Source organism: Urtica dioica, chromosome 3 (assembly GCF_054948205.1).
Source record: "Urtica dioica subsp. dioica isolate 48M chromosome 3, U.dioica_male_clone48M_v1_H2, whole genome shotgun sequence".
NCBI classification, from domain to species: domain Eukaryota; kingdom Viridiplantae; phylum Streptophyta; class Magnoliopsida; order Rosales; family Urticaceae; genus Urtica; species Urtica dioica.
Genome location: NC_142758.1, coordinates 219139 through 237111, shown reverse-complemented (window position 1 = coordinate 237111; position 17973 = coordinate 219139). Strand labels below are relative to the sequence as shown.

The 17973-nt window shown below is 37.8% G+C and overlaps 2 protein-coding genes across 2 annotated transcripts; both read right to left on the bottom strand.

Annotated features, from left to right (window-relative positions):
• Window positions 1–6208: 6208 nt before the first annotated feature.
• On the bottom strand, window positions 6209–8216 carry LOC149401845 (uncharacterized). Its single transcript, XM_089609301.1, has 6 exons — window positions 7861–8216; window positions 7475–7548; window positions 7267–7370; window positions 7002–7143; window positions 6579–6642; window positions 6209–6467 (listed from the first exon to the last, which is right to left on the bottom strand). Exons 1-6 carry the CDS (start codon window positions 7923–7925, stop codon window positions 6269–6271), a joined length of 648 nt encoding a protein of 215 aa, XP_089465427.1. The 5' UTR covers window positions 7926–8216; the 3' UTR covers window positions 6209–6268.
• Window positions 8217–15241: 7025 nt separating this feature from the next.
• Window positions 15242–17757, bottom strand: AT17.1 (plastid movement impaired protein). The gene is made up of 2 exons (XM_089610152.1): window positions 16899–17757; window positions 15242–15513 (listed from the first exon to the last, which is right to left on the bottom strand). Exons 1-2 carry the CDS (start codon window positions 17532–17534, stop codon window positions 15457–15459), a joined length of 693 nt encoding a protein of 230 aa, XP_089466278.1. The 5' UTR covers window positions 17535–17757; the 3' UTR covers window positions 15242–15456.
• Window positions 17758–17973: the final 216 nt, after the last annotated feature.

Here is a 17973-nt window from a genome sequence, read left to right as displayed (position 1 = left end):
ACATTTTTTTTATTTAAAAAAAAAAAGAAAAAAGAAAAGCAGAGTGGCCTTCTATAACATTTACGTATATTTATACACATCATAAATGCAATGCATGAACATGTATGAAAAAACACTTTGCTTTAGATATCGATTAATCTAAATGACTTTGGAAAACTAATTAGTAAGAATTACGAATAAATATATTATATAATAATAATAATATGAAAGTCAAGAATTTCAACAGTAGTTTTCATATTAATTAGCAGATGCCAAATTAACGCCCATATTATACGAACAAAACAAGATATATAATTTTTTTTTAAAAATAGAAACCTTAATAATAAAAATATTAGTTTTCTTAAAAAAAAAAAGTCAAGGAATTTAATGTAGACTCGGATTATAGGAAAAGCGGAAAAACACTCTTGATAAAAAGGTCGATTTTTTCCTTCCTTCAAAACTCTCATTACAATGAGGCCTAAAAGCCTATTTATAATAGCATTTTTGTATGAACTGACCATTTCAAACTTAGTATTTAGCAAAATAGCCAAAACTTTATAAGTTAGTGAATTTTAGTCACTTATAATGTAAAAGTACTAATATACCATTCAAAATCTTGGAAAAAAAGAATCTCACCCCTTGAGGGGAGAATAACGTCATCGGGATCAGAATCCGTCCTCCAAACTACTCGAGGATCAATTTTAGGTCCGGGAGTGAAAACCTCCCATTCCCTAACAAATACCAATCAAAACTACGCCGCCTAAGAATTGAAAAACTCATGGAATCCGAGAATCAAAATTTGAAACATTTTGATCCACATAAATTTCCTAAGATAATCCAAGTAAAAAATAACATCCGATGGATATAACAATCAACCACGAGGGATGGGACCTTACCCAGGCCAAATGTAGGAAGAACAATATCGTATAATTGAGGAATCATCAAAAAATGCGACCGAGAAGTTCAAAAGGCGAAGCACACACTCAAAAACCTGGAAAAAGCGAGAAATGATTTCAAAATCCGGAAAATAGCTTTACATATATTCGAGATAAACAGCCAGGATAAAGCGTGTCTAAGAAGTTTCGCCGATCCAACGGTAGGGACGAAAGGTAGCAGCGATTCGAAAGCAAAGATGAATAAAACGACGCCGTGCCATTCTCTCGACCTCAATAAGTCCGAACAAACCATTCTTAGAATATACCGGGAAGGAATATAGTAAAAGTGTTCGAGGTATAATTGAATTGAAGATGATACCATATAGTTCATTACCATTTTTACTAAAACACTAAGAAACTGGAAGGCTGCTGTTACTTATATAAATTGCATGAATCCGAGCATCTGCTCGGAGGCACCGAGAATAGAAGGAATCTAGCACTTAGGTCGAGTCAAATAGTTCCGAGAGCTCATGAAGGTTAAGGAACGACCTATTCATAAGGAAAGAACGAACCCTACCGAGCAAAACTTCGAAAAGAGGAGAAGCTGATAGGTCAAAGACTAGTCAAAACAAAATAAACACGTGTAAACAAATTAAATAAAAAGAAAACACACACCTCAACGGTTACAAGCCGAATAAGAGAAGAATAGCCGCCCATTATGCAAGTCATGGGAACGATTTTTCTCGAGAAACCGTCAAGAGCGTGGGACTGATCACCCTACGTACTCAACTCAAAAGCCTTATAAATAGAGAAGGAGCTCGATGAACAAGGGACGACACTTTTTTACACACATAAACACTCGCCTAAGACTTCATCTTTACTAGATTCGTCTGTAAAGATAATCTTTCCTAGACACTCCGAGTTTTCGGGACTGCGTTCTCGGAACCAAGTCCTCTTCGTGAGACATTTGTTGTACTAATTTTGTCCGTCAACAGAATATAACTAATATAAGTAACTATTTATATCATAATATATTACTACTGTATATATTATAACCTATGTTGACCTGAAAAATTAGTATAACAAATGTCTCACGAAGAGGAGTCCCGAGGATTTCGAGTTTTCTAACTACAGACTAATCTCGTAGGAGAAAGAGAATAAATGAGTGTGTTGAACGATAGATGAAGATTATGGTTAGAGCTTGTGAGTATGAATCTGCCCCATTCTATTTGATCTTCTTCCTATTTATAGGTGTCTCGTGCTGTGTCTGTGGTCGTGGCGTCGAGGATTGTGGGGTGATCTATCCCACGATATGGACAGTTTCTTAATAACTGATGTCGCTACTCTTAGTAGTGGGTGGTTATTCCTCGGATGCTCGATTTTAACCATCGAAGTGTGCGTTTTGCTTCGATTTTACACGTGTTTATTTTGTTTTGACTAATCTTTAACCAATCATCTTCTCTTCTCTTCGAAGTTATGCTTGATAGGGTTCGTTCCTTAACCTTCAAGAGTTCTCGGGCCTATTTGACTCGAACTCGGCACTGGATATTTTTGTCCTCGGAATTCCGAGTAGCCTTCTCGGCCTTGGAATTATTAGGGATGGCAATTTGACCCGTTACCCGCGTTCCGGCCCGTTATCCGATTTATTCGGGTCGGGTAATACCCGTTATTTTTTGGTAAACGGGTAATACCCGTTAAGGTTTTAACGGGTCCGGGTACGGGTAACGGAATAGCCATCCCGTACCCGGTTACCCGGGACCCGACCCGTTAACTTTTAAATATTTAAAAATATAATAAATCATATGTTTACATAATTAGATGATATATTTTAAACATTGTTTTTAAAAATATAATAAATCATATGTTTACCTAAAGATGATATATTATTTTTAAACTTTATATTGTTGATAGATTTTTATTTTATAAACGGGTAAGCGGGTCTACCCGACCCGCTACCCTTTTTTTAAACCGGGTAAATGGATAACGGGTCCAACATTTTTAACCCGTTTACCCGACGGGTATCCCCGTTACCCGGCCCGTCTCAAAATCCGGGTAAACGGGTCCGGGTAACGGGTAAAAAATTATAACGGGTACGGGTAACGGAATAGGTGTACCCGGCCTTACCCGTACCCGTTGCCATCCCTAGGAATTATGTGAATAACAAAGTAGAATATGATATATAATTATAATATCTATTTATATATAGAATACTGATACGTATATACATAACTAATATAAATAACTATTAATACCATATATTACTGCTATATATACGCATAGAATATTATAAGAAATATATATTAGTACTATATATATAAACATACTACATAAATATAATAGAATTATCTTAATGACAAAATATTTAGGAAATAAAATACTGAGATATCTTTTCTGCATCAGAATTCATTAAAGCGCTCTTCGTATCACCGTCTTAGTGTGTGAAAGAGAAGATGTTTGCTTTTGACATGAGGATAATATATAGATAGATTATATTTTTCGCAAAGCATTGTGTACAACTATGCAACTTTGGAACCATGCACACGTAATCGGATGATTATTAGGAGAAAATATTTGTTTCACATGGCACGTCGTAATACAGTCTACATAAATTTGTGGCATAATTCAACGAAAAATGCAACGTAGTCAGCAAGTAGTTATAGAGCCGTGAAAAACTTGACTAGCTTTGCACTATTTCGCATTTTGTCTACAAGTTCGCAATATATTTCTGCTTTGATTACGGTTAACCAACACTAGGAGGATCTTCGTATCTATTTTTCTCTCAGTTTATCTATCAAATTTAAATCATAATTTTGTCATCACTTTATATCAAGATAAATAAATTCTTGTAAGGAACAATGACATGTCATAACTTAACTAGAGTAAGAATTAAAAAAGACATCAAAATAATTGGTAGCGAAATTAAAAAAAGGCATCACAATGATTATATCAAAATGATTTGTTGTACATCTAACAAATCAATTATTAGTAGTTTTGGGGATAAAAGAGAGGAGTGTATAGTGAAATTGTTGACCAAGGTGACATGTAATAAAGGGCAAGTTGTAAAGATTTTTGGCGTTGGAGAGGAAAAGGAAAGGAATTTCAATTTGTTGTTGGAGAATCATTAACTGGCTTCACCATGTGAAACGTATAGCCTTAAATAAGATTTCTTCGTCGTTTGCTACAAAGACACATAATATGAATGGAACCATTGGCCGTCAAGAAAGAAGAGATAATTAATGGTTTCGCCACACTTTTTTAACTTCTCTATATTATTTTACGGAGAAAAAGCTGTCAAAAAAAAGTTTGGGAAAGCAAGTAGTAAAAAAATCCATATTTCATAGGTCATATGATCAAGTGGATAACTCAATGGGGTGGGACATCAAATTAAGGCACTTTGTCGGCCATCATATGAAACAATAAAAGATCCAAACCAAGTCATAATATATCCATGATATAATAACTACGAAAATAAATAATGCTAAATAATAATGACGCCACGTCACGTACCTTAGGATGTTGAAGATTAGGACGAGTATTGTGGTTCCAATGTTGTAACTGATTCCCATCTGCTGATGCTACTCAAACTACAATTGTCATCATCACTATTAATAAAATCATCATTGTTATTAATGTTGAGATTATTACGACAGAGGTCAAGGATGTTCTTCGCAGCTTGATATGAATTTGTCGAAAGAATTCGTCGAAGTCCAAATTTGAGCGGACCATCTATCGAAAGGTTCGGATATAAATGAAGCTTTCGTGCTCGAAATTTTCGAATTATGATGGATCAGATGGTGCCATGATGGGTTGCAGAATTTCCGTTGATGAATCGGATGAACGCCACAAGAATTTTGAGCACAAATTCTTGATAAGTTCTAAAGCTAAGAGAATCCTCTCACTCACACGACACACATTTTTTTTTTTATATCTTCAAATCTTGAACATTGTTGATTTTAGCGATCGATAGGGATATGTTGAACTTTTGTGCTTGAGACGAAATTACTTCATCTTCCAGCCTCTTGTTCACTTCAGAATGAACACCTTTGGTATTTCTAAGTTTATTGCAATAATTTCTCACTCGATCAGTGTAGTCATACACTCCTTATCTGTAGGCTTTTTTGTTTCTTTAAACGATTTCAACACATTGAAAATTGCAATTTCATGTATCGAAAAGACTTTCCTAGGTCATCCCGCTATAGTAGCATAATATCGTATGATCTCACACCCCACGGGATATTTGGTACATGCTCTTGAAAGCTATTCACCTGAACCGTCGTATCTGCCTTTGATACTCACACCTATGGTCAAACCAAATTTGCTTTGTCACGTTGTTGCTTCAAATTTGCCTTTGAAGATTTAAATACGTCAACTTCTCATGAATAAAAACTAGCTAGGCTTCGCATACCTTGATTAGTCATCTATAACATAATGATACAAAATCAAAACATTGTCATCCATTTTACCAAGGTAAAGGAAATAGACAACAAACATTTGTAACTCTAATTTGTCTTTGTTTTGATATTTCCCTTTAATAACTGTTTGAAATGTACATAATTTGTTCAAACACGGAACACAAACCAAATTCCATCATAATTTGTCCAAGGATCTAGATACACTATTATTATTATTACTACGTACTAGCGAATTCGATTACAGTATTACACATTGTCCATGTGCTTTGTTTTCTATTCCGTGTACCGGTGATCCTTGGTTCCTATTATTAATACATATATGCATATATATAGATACATATTGTAACGTAACACAACAAAATTTCCGACCATTACTTAATTCCAACGTAGTAGTTAAGACTATTGGAGCATTCCTGCTCTGATTCATTGTTGCAGAAGAATTTCCAATTTCCGCCATGATCGAGATTCCCTTTCCGAAGCCAGGCTTCTATCTCTGATAGCATAAGAAGGTTTGAAAGAGAGAAACAGAAAGTCAAATTTATTGAACCAAGCTCATATGCTTTCAGGGGTGACTTGGACTATTTATAGCTCTGAGTCAAGTAAGCTAACTGATAGAAAGCTAGTAAAATGCCACGCAGGTAGAGTAATCTATTACACTTCCATGACAGAAATTAACAAAAAGTTTACCCTACACTCTGGAGGACATAAATTTCAATAGCCAACAAAAATTGTAAAGTTCTACGTAAAGACTTAGTTCAGTGAAATAGTTAAAATGTGCAACAATCTGATTTGAAAAAAAAAATTTGAAATCAAGATTAATTTTTTTTTTTAAGTGATGAATTGCTCATAATAATCGTCAAACTTTTAAATCTTAGTTGTAAAAAAAAAAATTGAAAACGTAAATTTGACTACTTTGATGAAAAGTTGAAATTTTTGATTATTTTGCTAATCAATAAGTTTCAAATGACTATTTTATACAATTTTTCCAATAATACATACAAGTTACAACAACAAACCCATAAGAAGCCATTTTCTTTTTTCTCCTTGTAGTAAAATAATAAATATCCATACGCAACTAAAGGCTTCGTCGAGCGCCCTCTTGCGACTAAAGTTGTCACTCCACCCTCCGGCCCGAACCCGCATCGTGTCATCGACAGCGTAGCTGATAACGTCGAAACCCGGCCCCAGCGGCATCGATATTACGATTTATAGTTGCAGACTTCACCACAATTGATACGTAACGACTTTTGGGACAGCCAACGATATTACGATGATTGATGATAGAGTAAAAATAAAATAAATAAAAAATTGCCCGTAACCGTAACAAAAATGAGATCGGGCTTTTGTTAGAATTAGAACCCCATATAATCCGAGACCTAACCAGAGAGCAATCAACAAAGCAAAAAGAGTAAATAAGTGGTTCACTGCAATCTATCCGTATGGTCTTCATAGCCTCGGCGATAATTAAGGCTCCACAACTAAACTTCTTTTGCGACAACTAGCTATATTACAATGACTTATGATAAGAGTAAAAATACTTTAAAAAATAAAAATAAAACATAATTTCACCCGTTTAAGGATCTGTTGATGACGTTTTTGTTTATGTTGTTGTATATAAGCTTTAACTAATCAGGCCATAAGCTATGATTGCAAATTAAATTATGATTTTTGATTTTCCTTCTTTATAAGAAGATACCGACCCAACTCATTCGAGGATATCAATATCTGATTCTACCACCCCATAAGGTAAAGAATAGATAAAATTTAGAGTCAATGAAACGAGACGAAGGAGGCGATTTTAATCTCACCACATTGTTATCAGATTGGGCAACAGAATTTCCCTTGCTTGCCGCCATTGCTGCTGCTAATTCCTCAGCCTATTTGATTATCGGTAAAAAAAATGATTTCGTTAATAGCTTTCTTAAATGGGTAGGTATAAAGCAGGGGGGAAAAAAAAGCTTGATAAAATAACATAAAATAAAAAATTTAATCTCAAGTACCTTCCGAGCTGGATTTATCATTATTTGCTCGGCGTTTTCTTCTTGGTACCGTGCAATTTTTTCTTCAATTGCAGGGACATCTATTCCATCTACCAAATTAAACGCTGCAAAATGAAGTTTGTTTTATCTTTTTGTTATTCAGAATATAATGATTGTATGCAATGAATTAATGAAATTTAGAACAGTTTGTAATGTCAAGACAACTTACTCATGTCTTCTACTTCCTCCAAGTAGTCATTATACTCTTTAAGGGAAGGAAAATCATCTTCTCGTTTATTAAAGCTAGAAAGTGACAACTCTCAAATTGGCGATTCATCAGGATTATATCTTTGTACGATATGGGATAGGCCATAGAGATTTCATGTGTCTGAGACAAGCTCTGGACTATCAAATCTAATATGATGTTCCAAAGCAATAGTATATGAACTTAGTCCAATCCAATTAAAGAAAACCAACAGTCACCAAATTCGAATCGGGACACTCGAAATTATGTGTAACCTCACGGAAAACCACAGGTGTTTTTTTTTAAACACTGTAAGATAAAATGTAAATGAACACGAGACTATATTCCAAAGCGAAAGGAGAGAGATTTACATGCTGGCAATCCTCTTCCTGATCGCCAACTCCTTGCTGTGGGGATTTGAACTCGAGACCACCATTTTTTTCTTCTTTATTTACTTTCTCATACGCAGATCAAGTATTAACAATAATGGCCAATATTGACAAAAGAGTGAAACCTTAAAAGGCACATTGTCGATCAATAGTTACCTGTAAAGTTAAGCCCTTTGTAAGCAAGGTTTTAAAAAACGTTAAAAACGTACTTACTGAGGCGTGGAAATGGTAACGTTTTAGGTCTGGAAAATGACCTTGCTTGAACACCACTGCAGATTTGGACTTGTTATGAAGGCTTTTTCTTTTTCATTTACTTTTATTCAGCTTCAACTAAGAAAAACGCAACCCTAAACTTGTAAGTCAAAACCCAGGACAAAATCCCCCAAAATCCCAATACACGAACAAAAACCATCATCTAAGCCCTAAAATCAGGGACCCTGGAATGCTCTACCTGGACACTTATCTCTTATAATTTCTCTAACAAACCCATTTTGTTTTCCATATAAATATATGCGTAACAAACTCATAATATCTCTTATAATTTACAAAATTAAGTATATAAATATTACAAACCATGAGGCTGGAGAACATAAGCAACTACAATTAAATTAAAAAAAAAAATCTCAAAATTCTCTAACCTGCGTATGCAATAGGATCTCCAGAAGCTTGAAATCAAAAAAGTATTGTCACGAGGTGTGAAATGCACCACCAGTCTTTGAATTTTCAGACTCTTTACATAAAAAAATTTAGACGACATTATTATGATATTCAATCTCCTAATAAACCTTTTTCTTCATCTATGGATTTTTTTTTTTTTTTTCCATTGAAGGCAAAAACAAACATGGAGCTGCAATCATAAGCTGAGTTGATCTTCTTGAATCCCCACCAAATTCGTCTTCGGAGTTCAAACTGAGAAGAAGAGGATTATGTTCAACGCGATTTAAGGTATGAACCTCAATTATTTTTCTACTTATTGCTCGTTTATTTCTTTTTTTGTTAAGTTATTCTTCTAATCTATTGGTGCAATAAATCAGTAATAGTTTTCATAACTCTCAAATACCGTATAAACACTAGCCTTCATGTTTCTAAACCAAATCAAAGATCTACTAAACAGGTAATAACCCAGTATCAATAAATCACTTTAGAATTGATGAGAACGAATCAAACATGGAATAACTTCTATATAAGTCTAGCACAATATTTTCAGTATTAAAAAAGAATCATAAAAAAGAGAGGCCAATATCATATAAACACTAAATCGTTTCGTTACGGTCTTAGATACGCTTAATAATTTGCTCATTGAAAAGCTATATCATTTGCCTTAAAGCGCAAACCATTTATTTTTGAAGTACTTACATATTTGATATTATAAAATTCTCCTCCTATAAATATAATCAAGTGAGCTTATGGAGTATTGAATTTATGATGGGGGGAAATTTTCTTATATATTCTACGTATATAGATGGTATCTAAATATAGCATAATTGATAAATCCACACCACCTCCAAAGTAGAGGTTGTGGGTTCAATCCCCACTGACAACAAAGCTGCTCTTCAAAAAGAAAAAAAAAATTCTACGTATATAAATGAGTGAAAATCATGATACGCAGTTGCGGATCAAAGCGGTATTGGACCATGATGCGGTTGATATCTTATGTGACGTTTGTATCGTGGAGATTGAAACCGACCGGGAAGAGACTTGGGTCAAAGCCTCGGGGATTCTGGGCGGCCACAAGAACGCTCCTCCGAGATAATCTTGCGGAAGAAGAATGAGATCTGGATCTAGGTTTTGGATTCGAGAGATAATGTTCTTCTCGATGATTCTCATTAGATTGAATGTATTACATTGTTTGGTATAAATACAGAGTATCGATCTAACTAACTCTAACAACTTCTAACAACCTTGCCAGGCTGTCACGCTACTACGCTCACTGACGTGTCTGTCACGTTATCTCGCTCACTGACGTGTCCTCTGATGTGTCATGACTTACTCTATTACCCCCCTCAAAGTGCACGGAGCTGAAGTGACGTGGAGTTTGTCCTTTAGCTTGAGAAATCGAGTGACACTAAGGGTTTTGGTCAGAGCATCAGCGATCTGATCCGTCGTTGGAACGTAGCGTATCTCCAAGTCCCGACGCAACACCATATCACGAACGAAGTGAAGATCGATCTCCACATGCTTCGTGCGAGCATAGAACACCGGATTGGCCTCCATAGCTGCAGCACCAATGTTATCACACCAGATAATGGGAGGGCGAGACAACGAAACAAGGAGCTCTGTGAGTAGGGAGCGAATCCAGGCAAGTTCAGCAGCCACGTGAGCTAGAGCACGATACTCAGCCTCGGTGCTCGATCGAGCAACAACTCCTTGTTTGCGTGAGCTCCAAGATATCAGGCAATCTGCAAGGAAGACACAGTATGCGCTGGTGGAACGGCGGTCATCAACATTGCTTGCCCAGTCTGCATCAGCAAACGCCGTGAGAGCAAGGGAGCGAGCTGGCTTGAAGAACAAGCCATCACTGATTGTGCCTTTGAGGTATCTCAACACCCTTTTACACGCTAACCAGTGAACTGACGTCGGAGCTTGAAGGAATTGGCTGAGTTTATTCACCACATGAGCAATGTCGGGTCGAGTCATCGTAACATACTGAAGAGCGCCAACAGTGCTGCGATAAATGAACGGGTCTTCCATAGCCTCACCATCAAGCTTGGATAGAGACTCACCAGGGGCCGCCGGGCTTGAGCACGGTTTAACACCAACCATGTTCAGGCGTTGAAGAAGATCGGCTATATACTTCGATTGAGAGAGATACAGGCCAGAAGAATCACGAAACGCTTCGATGCCGAGGAAATAGTGCAAGGACCCCAGCTGTTTAAGAGCAAACTGAGCGTGCATGTCTGATGTGAGCTTGGCAATGACCGTATCATCGTTACCAGTGACTAGAATATCGTCAACATATACCAACAGAAGTATATATATGCCATCACGAGCAAAAATGAACAGAGAAATATCAGCTCTAGACTCTGCAAATCCCCACTGAAGAAGGGCTTGTCGAAGTCGTTCAAACCAGGCCCTAGGCGCCTGTTTAAGACCATATAGTGCTTTGTGTAACTTGCACACGTAATTAGGCTTGTTTTCATCTCTAAACCCATCAGGCTGGGCCATGTAAACGTCATCAGTGAGAACACCGTTTAAGAACGCATTGTCCACATCTAATTGCTTCACATCCCAGCCCTTGAAAACAGCAAGAGTGAGGACTACTCGCACTGTACAAGGCTTGACTACTGGACTGTATGTTTCTGAAAAATCAACACCAGGAGTTTGTGCGAACCCCTTTGCCACTAGACGCGCCTTGAACCTTTGCACAGCACCAGATGGCAGATACTTCACTTTATACACCCATTTGTTTCCAATGACCTTTTGAGTACTTGGAGCAGGTACAAGTGACCAGGTGTGGTTCTGATGAAGCACATGAAGCTCGGCTTGCATGGCTGATGTCCAGTGCTCACTGGCTAGAGCTTCCTTGACTGAGACTGGTTCACGAGGACCAGGTGTAATGGTCAACGGATGCCTGGACACTGTGTACACCTTGGGCTTGAATATGCCTGACTTTGATCTGGTTTGAATGTCAGAGGTATTTTGAGGAAAAGTCTGAGGGATTGAGGAATCTGGAATATCTGAGTCAGTGGAGTCACATAAGGGTGGTGTGTAACTAGGTTCAGTAGGGACCGGAGGGGATTGACTTTGGTCATGACTGTGGGAACTGCTGTGACTATGGACAGGGGTTTCAGTTAACTGAGCAGGGCTAGGGGTTTGAGATGAGATAGCATTTTGTGGTGTACTGGCACTTTGTGACTGAATAGGACTGTGTTGAGGAACATTTGTAGGGGTAGGGTTGGCTGTACTAAAAGTGGAGTGACAGTGTGAGCCATGTAAGTGAGGGAGGGGTACTATACTGGCTGTAGGTTCATCTGAACTTGCTGGCTCAATTTGAAAGAGAGATTTGTAGGGGAACTCAGACTCATCAAAAATGGCATTTCTGGTGACATACACTCTTCCTGAGGGATGAAGGCATTTATAACCTTTGTGCAACGGGCTGTATCCTAGGAACAGGCATTTAGCTGATCTGAATTCAATTTTATGGTTGTTGTATGGTCTAAGGTGGGGATAAACAGAGCAGCCAAAGGTTCTAAGGAAATTGTAGTCAGGTGATTTGGTATATAGTGCTTCAAAATGATTGAGATTGTTTAGAACCTGTGTGGGTATGACATTGATGGTGAAGGCAGCTGTAGAAAAGGCATCCCACCAGTGAGTCAGTGGCAACTCAGCCTGTGCTAGCATTGAAAGCCCTAGCTCCACAATGTGCCTGTGTTTCCTCTCTGCCCGGCCATTCTGAGCATGTACATGTGGACAAAGATGGCGGATAGCAATACCGTGTTCAGCAAGAAATGGTGCAAGAGGGCGATACTCTCCTCCCCAATCACACTGGACACCACAAATGCTGGTCTTCAGGGACTTCTCGGCAAACTTTTTGAAGCTTTTGAAGATTCTAAACGCCTCTGACTTTGCCTTCATGGGATATATCCAAGTGAACCCGGAATGATCATCAACGAAGTGTATATAGTATTTATAGCCTTGGCTTGAAACAAATGGAGAGGGACCCCACACATCTGTATGAACCAGTTGAAGAACATGTGTGGCTCTTGACTGAGACAACGAAAAAGGAATCGTATGACTCTTGCCATATTGGCACGCTGAACATACTGTAGCTCTATTTCTTTCTGAACAAGCAATTTTACACTTATTCATTACAGTGTTTACAACTTTTTCTGAGGCATGACACAACCTATTATGCCATAACTGCCAATTATTTGTAGTAGAAATATTACAACAGACTTTGGGATGTTCAAACTGACTGAGAGAGCCATCTTGAGTAACAGTCGGAGACACCCTTGGAGAGTCCATATGCACGTTATGTAACTCAGGTTGAGGAGAAGCATTCTTGACATTGCCTTGAGATGTGCAGCCAAACAGGTATAGTCCATCTCTAGTTGTTCCTCGAAGAAGAACCCTGCCTGTCCTCTTGTCCTTGACAATACAAGAATTTGCATGAAACTCAACAAAAACTTCATTATCAGCTGTTAACTGAGATATGCTCACCAGACTCTTCTTTATTTCAGGTACTCTAAGTATGTTTTTCAGTCTAAGTTCATAGCTTTTCTTCTTATCACCAGAATTTTGTACCAGATTAGAGTTACCTAGGTGTGTGATAGTAAGACAATTACCGTTGCCAACCATCAATTTCTCTTTTCCCTTGTCGTTGGTGCTGACTTGTAGGTTCTCCATCTCTGATGTAACATGATTGGTTGCACCTGTGTCAGCATACCACGCCGGGTCATAGACTGTCTCTGGTCCTGCAAAGAACGCAGACATTGTCTTGGACGCATCTCTCTGCTGTGCTGGTGCTGAGTTCGCCGCTTGTGGTGGAGACGCCTGATAGGTCTCGTCAAGTCGGTACCAGCACGCAATCGCAATATGACCTTGTTTGTTGCAGATCTGGCACGTAGGTCTAGAGCCATTGTTCGATCCCGTAGCACCATTGGCACGTCCTCTTCCTCTGCCACGTGTTCGTCCACGACTACGAGTTTCCACATGATTAGCCATCGCTGTGTGAACTTGAACGTCTAGGCTGCTCACCATCTGTTCGATTCTGGTCTCCTGAGAGAGAGCCATGGCTAGAATCTCCTGGATTGAGATTTCTGCACCATTAGCTTCATTGCCTTTCAGTTTAAAGTTAACCATGCCGACTAGAGTGTCATACTCTGACGGAAGTCCCATGAGAATGGCCATGATCAACTCATCATCGCTAATTTCACTTCCAGCCAGAAATAGCGAGTCTGCAATACTCTTCATCTTCGCGAAATAATCAGAGATCGAAAGAGAACCTTTCTTTGTCGTCTGAAGTTGTAGTTTGAGCGGCATCACTCTGGCCTTGGATCTGACAGCGAACAGAGATTCCAGCGCCTTCCACAACTCATGTGACGTTCTCATTCGCGTGACCGATCGGAGAATGGTGGTGGTGAGAGAGGACAATAGCCAACTGAGAAGGAGTTGATCTTCGCGAAGCCAGACGATGAACTCTGGATTTGAGATCGAAGACTTGTTACCTTGACTGTCGACGATTTCATTGAACTGCTGTGGTGGAGCTCGATTGCCATAGATGAAATCTTGTAGGTCATGGCCGATGATCGTCGGCAAGACTTGAGATCTCCAGACGGAGTAGTTTTCTCGATCGAGCTTAACCGATATCGCCGAATTCAGCGTTGTAGCGAATCTTGAGTTGTTCGCAATTGCTGATCTCAGCTCGTGGTTGATCTGTGATGACGGAGAAGAAACACCTTCAGTCGCCATTGAAGAGCTCTGATACCAAGATAATCTTGCGGAAGAAGAATGAGATCTGGATCTAGGTTTTGGATTCGAGAGAAAATGTTCTTCTCGATGATTCTCATTAGATTGAATGTATTACATTGTTTGGTATAAATACAGAGTATCGATCTAACTAACTCTAACAACTTCTAACAACCTTGCCAGGCTGTCACGCTACTACGTTCACTGACGTGTCTGTCACATTATCTCGCTCACTGATGTGTCCTCTGATGTGTCATGACTTACTCTATTACTCCGACCATTATTTCGCCGATTCAGTACAAGAAAAGGTTCCGAAAAGCCATGACTACTTACTTCCTCACCGTACCTGATCATCAATGGTCCTCATGAACAACTTGCGTCGTATTTGCATTCTTTTTGTCAGCAAAGCATGTGTTCATTATTATTTATCCAATAAAAGTTATACATATATAGATATATATGGGTTCATCATCATCATCTTTGCTAAGCAAGAGAGAGAAAATGAGAATCCCTCCGTTGATTCATTGATATGTGTACGTACATCTTTTCTTTTACAATTATTATTATTATATTATTGTATGTAAATTTTCAATGCCTAAAAGCATGGGGTATATTGTGGACAAGTTGACCAAAGATAACCAATTAGTTTAATATTGTTGAGCCACGAAAAATATTAATTTTAATTTAGGAAACTTTAATTTATAAATTGAGTCTTTAATATCCTTTGAGCCCCTACAGAGCCGCTTGACCCGAAGCATTTGTACGACGGTTTTAAAACATTTGTCGTCCAAATCTCTGCGTTTTTACTTTAAAAGACGCCTTTTTTTTCTTTTTTTTTTTTTTGGCAATCGTTGTCTAAATTCCGTGGTGTAAACCACATGTTGTAGTAGTGACATGCACATAAAATAAAAAAAAAAAAAAAAAAAAAAAAAAAAAAAAAAAAAAAAAAAAAATATCAACTGAAAGGGCTGTGTATATTCCAAGCACCGAAAATAAAAAGGTTATACATAGTTTCTAAATACTTTCTAAAGATAAATAAAACATATAAAACCCTAGAAACTAGTTGTACGTAGCCTTATTTTGGTCGTTTATATGAGAATTTACAAGTAGCACATAACATCCCAAGCAAGCAATCGCTTTTCGTTGATGGATATAGAGATGTCTGAATCTTTAAGCGACTGCTATTTGTATCTCTCCTTCATTAATTGGTCGGAAACTCACTCGCTTCTGAAATTTTAATCAACAACGTGAAAAATAAAAACAGTTAGGACATGTTAGAAATATAATACCAAGCAGGAAAAAAAAACAAGTCATTCACTAATTAAGTGACTGTTAAGTTTATCCGCACTCACATGTAGGTTTTCTTATGCTACTATAATTTTTTTTTGTCTCGTAATTTTTTTCATGCATGATCATATACTCTATTATTTTGATTTTTTTTAAAGAAATATATAATGTAATATGTGCATGTATGAAAAAACACTTTGCTTCATATATCAATTAAATGACTTTGAAAAATTAATTAGTAAGAATTACGAATAAATATATTATAAAATATTAATATGAAAGTCAAGAATTTCGACATTAGTTTTCATATTAAAGCGCTCTTCGTATCACCGTCTTAGTGTGTGTGAAAGAGAAGAAGTTTTCCTTTGACATGAGGACAATATATAGATAGATTATATTTTTCGTAAAGCATTGTGTAACAACTTTGGAACCATGCACACGTAATCTAATGAACTTGCAACGTAATCAGCAAGTATAGTTTTAGAGCCGTGAAAAACTTGGACTAGCTTTGCACTCTTTCGAATTTTATCTATAAGTTCGCAATAGATCACGGTTAACTCGTTATTCTAGTTTATTTTTTTAAAACAAAAGAGCACCAACACTTTAGGAAGGATATTTTATGTCTCTATTTTTCTCTCATTTTATCTATCACTTTATATTAAGATAAATAAATTTTGGTAAGGAAGGCTAACATGTCATAATTTAACTAGAGTAAGATTAAAATAGACATCAACGTGATAGATGATCTTGAACGTATATATTCAGTATTTGTTATACTTCTAACACATCAATTATTAGTATTTTTGGGGATAAAAGAGAGGAGAGTATAGTACGAATTGTTGACCAAGGTGACATGTAATAAAGAGCAAAGTTGAAAAGATTTGTGGTGTTGGAGAGGAAAGGAAAGGAATTTCAATTTGGTGTTGGAGAACGATTAATTCGCTTTACCATGTGACACGTATAGACCCTAAATAAGATTTCTTCTTCTAAGAAGACACATAGTATGAATGGAACGATTGGCCGTCAAGAAAGAAGAGATAATCAATGGTTTTACTTATGCCACACACTTTTTTGACTTCTAAAAAACAGTATAAAAAAAAAGCTTTGGGAAGGCAAGTAGTAAACAAAAAATCCATATTACATAGGTTATATGATCAAGTGGATAACTAAATGGTGTGGGACATCAAATTAAGGCACTTTGTCGGCCATCATATGAAACAATAAAAGGTCCAAACCAAGTCATAATATTCTTGTATATCCGTGATATAATATAACTACGAAAAAAAACAAATAATGCTAAATAATAATGACGCCACGTCACGTACCTTAGGATGTTGAGGATTAGGACGAGTATTGTGGTTCCAATGTTGTACGTGTAACTGATTCCCATCTTCACTGATGCTACTCAAACTCCGATTATCATCATCACTATTGATAATGTCATCATTGTTATTGTTAATGTTGAGATTATTGCGACAAAGGTCAAGGATGTTCTTGGCAGCCTCGTCGTGGTCTCTGCTCTCCCTCATGACCCTCTCCACCTCCGACCTCGGAAGCCTCATCTTCACCCTCCTCGCTCCTCCGCCGCCCGTCTCCGGCGAGTCTCCGGCGGAGCTGCTCTTCATGATGGAAAGGTCGGAGGCGGAGCGGCGAGCCAGCACGAGGCTCTCGAGGCGGTCCTTGGCCGACATGGTGATCCCCGACCGGACCCGCCTCGTCATCGTCGACGTGGCGGCGGGGAGCTCGACGAGGAAGTAGAGGCGGCGCGGCTTCAGCTCGTGAGCCGAGTCGAGAGGCTTGGCTCGAGTGCCGTAGTGCTTCACGGCCTCCGAGTCGAGGATGACGTGGCCGGGGTAGTCCTTTGTTACTTCGCCGGCTTTGATCGGAGTCTTCAGCTTCACCTCTTCGCCGTTGATCTTCATTACCTTGGCGCTTCTTTTGCTTCCCAAAGCGTTTCCCATTGATCCTTTTTTTCAGTCACTCACTGATTATCTGTTGCTAACCCTACTTTCTTTCAATGATATATTGAGAGTGGTTGACAGATATATGATGGTAGTAATGATGATAATATAATAGTAATTTTAAGAAGAAGAATTTGGTGGGTGGTGTGAGATTGAGGGAGAGAGTTGGGTTTTATTGTTTTAATGGGTTGGTGGTGTGAAAGGGTCAACAAGTGCAGAGGTTATATTGTATTTATTTATTTGTATTTTTGTTGGGTTTTGGCTAAAAGGAAATTGGGAACATGGAATGTAAGTAAATCACTGCAAAATTACAATTTCACGACGCAATATGAACGCGGTCCGGGAAAATTATATAAAACGACAAATATTAGTTGGATTTTTTTTTTAATTTATAATTATGATCATCTAGATTAGTTACTCAACCACCAAAATTTAGAAA

Coding starts and splice junctions, on each gene's coding strand:
- LOC149401845 (XM_089609301.1), bottom strand. CDS start 7,925: ATGGTGGTCTCGAGTTCAAATCCCCACAGCAAGGAGTTGGCGATCAGG. Junction 7,549..7,860: donor AGGAAGAGGATTGCCAGCAT/GTAAATCTCTCT, acceptor GTCACTTTCTAG/CTTTAATAAACGAGAAGATG. Junction 6,643..7,001: donor ATTCTTTACCTTATGGGGTG/GTAGAATCAGAT, acceptor CTCTCTGGTTAG/GTCTCGGATTATATGGGGTT.
- AT17.1 (XM_089610152.1), bottom strand. CDS start 17,534: ATGGGAAACGCTTTGGGAAGCAAAAGAAGCGCCAAGGTAATGAAGATC. Junction 15,514..16,898: donor CTAATCCTCAACATCCTAAG/GTACGTGACGTG, acceptor TTAAAATTTCAG/AAGCGAGTGAGTTTCCGACC.